Here is a 6,552-nt window from a genome sequence, read left to right on the forward strand (position 1 = left end):
GAAGGAGAAAGAGAATCAAACAAAATGTATAGGAACAAATTAGCTGGACATGCAAACTAAACTATGATTCACCCAGAGTTTAAACAAATCACAAATTTCACAGTTTAATATTGGGGGGGGGAGGGGCAGAACAACAAACAAATAATACATTTCTCAACCTCACTAATAAAATGTGGCAAGACCTTATTGACTACGAGGGTACAGATGGAGGCTAAATAAAGCTTTAAATCAATAGTGATTATTGCGAGCTGTGGCCCAGCAGTTCTGCCGGGCCGTTTCCTGCTACATCTCACCGCGGCATAAAGGGTTAACTCATGGCTTCTCTCCACATGGTTGTGAGTTTTAGTGTGGAGAGTTGCAAAGAAAAACAAAACACAAGATACCCCAAATAATAACAACAAAAATAACAATAACAATCGTCATTAAAAAAAAAAAATGGAAGGGATGCACGAACTGGTTTCAACTAAGCAAACCACACTTAGTATAAAAGTGATACAGGGGATCATTGTTCTGATTTGTATTCATCTAAATAAAACCTCGTTCTGGGTTCATACATCCCCAACACAGTTACAAATCATATATACCTCAACCTTTTTCCTTTCACATGCAAAGACGTCACTTTTCATTATCTCAAGAATATAGATCTTCCTTTGAAGTATGGGAGGTTGGATTTTGGCCACGAGAAATCGCTAAGGAAGCGGAGAGAAAAGGGTCTGTGTGTCTCTGTGTGCATGAGTGTAAGTAAAGTGTGTGTGTGGGGGGGGCGGTGCTCAGGGCTAGGAGGGTCAAGGGTCCTGGGAGGGGTGGGGATGGGGGTCCTGCAGGGGGAAGGTGAGAGGGGCTGAGTGGTGGAGCAGCACAGGAGGCCCCTGGCAGCACAAGGCTCGGGCACCCTGGAGGTCTTGGCTGGAGGACCGGATGCTGAACACAAGCTCAGCTACAGTAGGATAGATTTCTTTTCACTGCTGGCGGCTACAGTGAGGGAATTCGATTACCTGTATGGGATGCTCATGGAAAAAAAAAAAAAAAAAAAAAATCCTGCCTTTTTGCACCCAGGGGTTCAGGCTATTTCAGGAGCTAGAAACAGCACATTTATCGTCAAGCACCAACCCCAAATCACAGGAAGGTAAATACAAATCTATTTTTCATCTTCAATCTTGCATGTGCAGTTTTATTACCAGTAGTAGTACTTCCTCGCTTTGAAAAATGACAGTAGCACAGGCGGGTAAGGCTTGGGCTGGGTTTGACAGGAGGACCGGTAAGGGACAGGTCTCCTTGCTGCCCGACTTTCTCAGAAGCCCTGGGCGCGTGCCTCCTGCTCTCCCCTCTCTGAGCTGCTCTTCGGCCGTGTGGGAGGACCGTTCACGGCCCCTGCTGGATTCTGCAGTCACGGAAAAAAGGCTTGTCTAAGTACAGTGGAAGAGCTACCACCCAGGTGTGGGGGAGGCGGGGGGCAGATGCCCACATGGGGACCCAGCGGCAGCCCAGGTCTCCCCGGACAAATATTGCCCATTTGTTTCTGCTGACTGCAGAGACCAGCAAACTGATGAACTAATAATAATAATAATAATAATATTAATAATACATATACCAAAAGGGGGAGGGAAATCAGATATATGACATCTGTGCATGTTTTCTATAGGGTAAGTTGCCAGCATAACTCTTCTCTGCAAGTTAAGAACGGATGTCTTGACGTTTGAACAGTAATACCACGGCTAACGCTGAAAACACGTACAAGGTTGAAGCTAGAATCTTTCCTGGTTTGGCTTGCACCAAATTGGAAACCTTCATCGACCACATCCTGCAACACCGAGGACCCAATCACAGCTCCACCATGTAGCAAACAGAACAAGAGAAAAGGTCTATTTGAGAAAAGAATATCTTATCCATATTTCCTCTGGTAATTTACATGAAATTCACATCATTTTCTTCCAGTTATTGGCTATGGGTATCCAAGGGTGTATTTTTTTTCTTCTGTTTCCAGCTCACAGAACATTCGTTACTATCACAGATTCGCAAGAACAAGCTCACACACACCAAATACAGAAGGTAACATTAATGCTTAAATGAAAAGGTCCTCTCCAAATAATTCATTAAAATATTTGCTTTGTTTTTCAGAAAGTCATTTTGGGAAAACACAACACCCAGGCTGACACCGAAGGACTGGTGAGTAGTTAAGGCACTCGAACTGTCCATGCTGCATCTCTCGCACGGGGATGTAAGGCTATGGCACCGGATAAGATGGCCCGCTCCTGCTCATGTCACTCTCTCTCTCACTCCCCGAAAGCTGAAGGGCACTGAGAAAACCTCATGAAACATAGATTCAGGACACTTTGCTCTGCTGGCTTTGTCTGTGTGCTGGTGGGGGGACAAGACAAGCTGTCATTCCATTCCCAGGAGTGGTGAGGCACCGTCTGCAGCCAGGAGGGGATGGGTGGGCCTCTTGCCCTGCAGCTCTGGCAGGTCTTGCACGAGGGCCGCCGGGCTCTCAGGGTCTGCGTCACCCTGAGACACCTGCTCCTTGGGGCTGCCCGCTGGAGCGGCCTTGGGGGCATTCCTGCCGGCTTCAGCCTGGCTGGCACCTGCCGTCCGGCCCCCTGCCCGCTCCTCCCTGCGGCTGGGATCCTTGGTCGAGTTGGCCAGGCTCTCCTTCCGGCTCCGGGTGACGGCAATGTGGTTGCTGGCTGGTGGAGCCGATTCGGCCTCATTTTCGGAGACAGGGTTGTTGCCGCTGTGGGTGGACTCACTCTCACTGTCCTCCTCGCCTCGCTCATCCTTGTCGCTGTCCTTCCCAAGCTGCTTGGCGTGCCTGGCTTTCTGGTGGACCCGCTGATGGCGAACCAGGCTGTGCTTCAGGGTGAAGGTCCGCTCACACGTCTGACATTTGTATGGCCTTTCTCCTGGAGCAACAGGAAAAAAGAAGTCACATCAATGGTAAGGCCACCAGTATCCACCTCTCCTCCCTACGCAAAAGCAGTAGCCATGTGAGCAGGCAAAGGGGCAGCAGGTAGCAAGGGTCAGGACTCCATACTCAGGGAAACCCTCTTATTTGTCTGAATTGGCAAAATAAGGTCATAGATATGCACGGGGCTGGCCTCAGCTTCTCTCTCCCTTTCATCCCTCAATCTAGGTTTTCCCCATAGGATGCAGGAACCAGAGTCTCAGGGTGGAAGCCTTGTGGACATCCAGACTACCCTGGAAAAAAAAAAAAAAAACAAAAACCTAGCGAAGGACAGCAGCAAGGTCCCTCCCATGGGGACAGGCACCACTTCCAAGGGTTGTGCAAGACAGACATCTCCTAAGTCAAAGGTGCCAGATACTCTGTGTTCTGATACGGAGCAGCTGGGGCTTTCCCTCTTGCTCACAAATACTGAGCTGTGAGCACCTGAGAAAATTACCTGCCAGGAGCTCAAGAACCACTCTCTCCCAGGAGCCAAGCATGGGAGCCCTCCGATCCCCAGAGCCCAGGCCCTGTGGACTGCAAGGCAGAGGAGTGTGCGGGGAGTATGTGTGCACCGTGGATGCAGCAGCAGGGACGGGAGGAAAACCAAGACCAAGATGTGGGGCCTGGGTTTCTTCTGTGGAGGGGGTAGGTGGGATGTGTTTGCATCTTTTGGCTTTATAAGTACGTTTAGGTGTCTTCCTTTCTACCAGAACAATGGCCCCTGCTTTGGGGTTCCTACCTAGGGAGTTCCAGGAGGAGCAAGGACACGTATGGAGCAAGGACACCCAGACATGCCTATGAAGCTACTGTTCAATGATATCAGCTTGGCTGTCGTAGAGCCAAGTAACGAAAAACCCCTTGCTTTGTGCTTCAGCAGCCAGTTTTCCACCTGAGGGCTGATGAGGAAGCCCAGGTGCCTCCCACAGAGCACCTGTCCACAGGCCACACCCCCGGTCCTTCCCAGGCTCACCACGGGCCCCCAACGCCAGCACCCACATTCTTCTAGATGATTCTATGAGACAGGGCAGCCTTCGTCCCCTTTCTACAGATAGGCTGAGGCTCAGACGGCTGACCAAAATGCTCTCAAAAATATCACTGCTGAGGGCCCACCCTGCCACCTCCCTGCCAGGACCCTGTATGTTCCAACTGCTAAGAGAACAGTCTGTTAAATTCCTAGTTTATGGTGCCTGTCGCGCCCAGCAGACACACTCAGGAAACAGTCTCTGGCCATTCGGGGGAGGCGCCTCCTCCAGACCCCGACGGGCCTCCTCGCTGGAGCATGCTCCCTGCGCAGGCGCGGGAAGCGTCGCCTGGGCATGCCCCGCCCTTACCTGTGTGCGACCGCATGTGCCGAGTCAGGTCCTGCAGGGACCAGAACCTCTTGTTGCACACGCTGCACACCTTCTTCCTCTTGTCCGCCTTGCTAGCCACGCTTCTCGGGGAGTCTGTCTTTGGCTTCTTGTCATCGTCACTCTTCTCCGAGGGCTTCTTCTCGGCTACGCCCTCCCCGTCGGAGGCGCCCTCGGCCTCCTCGCCCTGCTTCTCCGCGGCTGGAGACACCTCTTCCGCCGGGGGCTCCTCCGAGGAGGGGTTGGCGGGCTTCTCCTCAGGCTCAGGAGCGGGCGGCACGGCGGGGACGGGCAGAGGGCCCTCGGCCCCTCCGCTCGCGCCCGTACCCTCCTCTCTGGGCTCCTCGCGGCCGTGGGCCTTCCGGTGGCGGCTCAGGGTCCCCAGGAACTTGAAGCTCTTGCCGCAGACATCGCAGGCGTGCTTCTGGTCCTGCTGGGCGGGGCCCCCGCTGCTCGCGGCGCCCCCTTCGCCCTCCGCCAGCTTGAAGCCCATCAGCCTGCTGGCAAGGTTGAGGTCCAGGCTCTTGTTGCTGACGGTATCTTCCTCAGGGCCGTCCGCGTCCTCGTCCCTCTCCTCCATGCTGTGCTGGTCCTCACGCTCCTGGCTCTCCCCGGCTCCCTGCTCCTCCCCGTCCCCGGCTGGTCCCCGCTGCCCGTCCTCTGCAGGGAGCTCCTCCTGGACCTGGATGGGCGCAGGGGCTCCCTCTGCTGCGGGCTGCTCTTTCTCCCGGGAGGTGAGGTCCAGCACTTCGCCCCCCACCGCTGGGGTCTCTGCGTCCGACTGGCTATCTGTGGGAGTGAGCACAGGGGCACAGGCTGAGGCCCAACGCCACCCAACACGTTCCTCCCAAGGGTCCCATTGTGACTCTCGGCTGGACCCACCACCCCCAGGCCCGTATACCAAGCCCAGCGAGGATACCTCTACCCCCACTCCTTGTTACCACTCATATCCCCAAAGGCCGCGGCGAACCTGGGGTTAATTGACGAAACACACGGGTTGGGGTCACAGGGCAGGCTGCCCTCGGAGCTCCGGCCCTCCCCTTCCACTGCCCCCTAGCGGTGCCAGGCACCCTCCACGGCCACACACAGGGATGCTCAGGCCCCCAGAAGGTGTGAGCAACTCAGGGCAGCACAGACAGAAGGATCGGCGAGAGAGGAGAGTTGGTGCATTCCAGAGACTCGCAGCACTAGGGAGGTTGAGGAAGCGGAGCTGTAAGTTATTTTTCCAGTGCAAAGAGATTATACAAACATGCAACATATATAGGACCACTGCCCGAACATAGTACCTGCTGAGCGACTCACAGAAAATGGCCCAAAGCATGTATTCTGTGCCATGGCACACGCGCTCCCGTCCGAAGGCTAACTCCCGGGTAGAATTCCAAGGCAGGAGATGCATGCACACCTGGAGGCCTCCCTGGCTGCTGTGAGGACCCCACGCAGTGAGTGGAAACACTTCCTATCTCTTCATTTGTTCCCGCCTATCCACCCTCCATAGGAAAGCGAGACGTGGCAAGTCTACTGGTTTCTAATGACCTTCGTAAGGGATGGCACTGGGGCAGCACCAATGACACAGAACAGACCACAGTATTTCTCACAAGCACCATCTTCTCTTCATTCAGGTTGAATACGGACTTAATGACTTCTTTATGTGCTATGACCCCGAGGCTGTCTGCTGAGACCTACTATTTAATTCTAGATCCAATATCTTAGGGCAGGGATTCGGAAATTCCTCAATTAGGGTGACAGAGCCCATTGTTTCCCGGCTCCTAGGTCAGATGCACCTGCCTCATGATGCCGATCTCGGATCACAGTGCCTGAGCCAGCAGATTCAGGCACCTAACCTGGACCCTCACTTGAGGTGACCAGACATATCACCATGTCCATCACTGAGTCACCCACTCCATTTGCCATCAAGGCAGTCCTGGGGCTGGGGGTGAAGGGGGGCTGGTCCTACCCTTGTTGTGGTCACTCCTGCCTGGGGCTTTTGGCTTATGTACAACCATCTACACGGCACTCCCACTTACATAATTTCATTGGTTTTGTTCTGACTGCACCTTTTGGCAGCCACTGTTTATCTCAAGAGGCTTCAGAAGGAAACACATATGTGTGGTGTGGATATAAGATTTCTGTCAATAAGTGATTTTATAAATTATCCAAAAGTTAAAAAAAATTATCCAAAAATTTAAAGAAGACTCCTGAGATATACACACCAATGTCTTAGGTCTTATTAACTAAAACTATATGCCCATTTTTGGGAAT

At 53.0% G+C, this 6,552-nt stretch overlaps 1 protein-coding gene and 1 long non-coding RNA gene across 8 annotated transcripts in view; one reads left to right on the forward strand and one right to left on the reverse strand.

Moving 5' to 3' along the window:
• Nucleotides 1-2,115, forward strand: part of LOC125939447 (uncharacterized) — a 29,484-nt gene extending 27,369 nt beyond the window's left edge. Inside the window, exon 2 of the long non-coding RNA XR_007463056.1 lies at nt 1,643-2,115. This is a non-coding gene — a long non-coding RNA (uncharacterized LOC125939447). The remainder of the gene's footprint in view (nt 1-1,642) is intronic.
• A 132-nt stretch (nt 2,116-2,247) lies between these two features.
• RREB1 (ras responsive element binding protein 1) overlaps nt 2,248-6,552 on the reverse strand; it is a 179,822-nt gene continuing 175,517 nt past the window's right edge. For all 7 annotated transcript variants that reach the window (XM_049654872.1, XM_049654874.1, XM_049654875.1 and 4 more), the window contains 2 exons: nt 4,276-5,082; nt 2,248-2,900 (listed from right to left, as the gene is read on the reverse strand). In XM_049654872.1, coding sequence (XP_049510829.1) covers nt 2,383-2,900; nt 4,276-5,082 — 1,325 coding nt within the window. In that variant the 3' untranslated portion in view covers nt 2,248-2,382. The remainder of the gene's footprint in view (nt 2,901-4,275; nt 5,083-6,552) is intronic.

Source organism: Panthera uncia (genome assembly GCF_023721935.1).
Source record: "Panthera uncia isolate 11264 chromosome B2 unlocalized genomic scaffold, Puncia_PCG_1.0 HiC_scaffold_25, whole genome shotgun sequence".
NCBI lineage: Eukaryota > Metazoa > Chordata > Mammalia > Carnivora > Felidae > Panthera > Panthera uncia.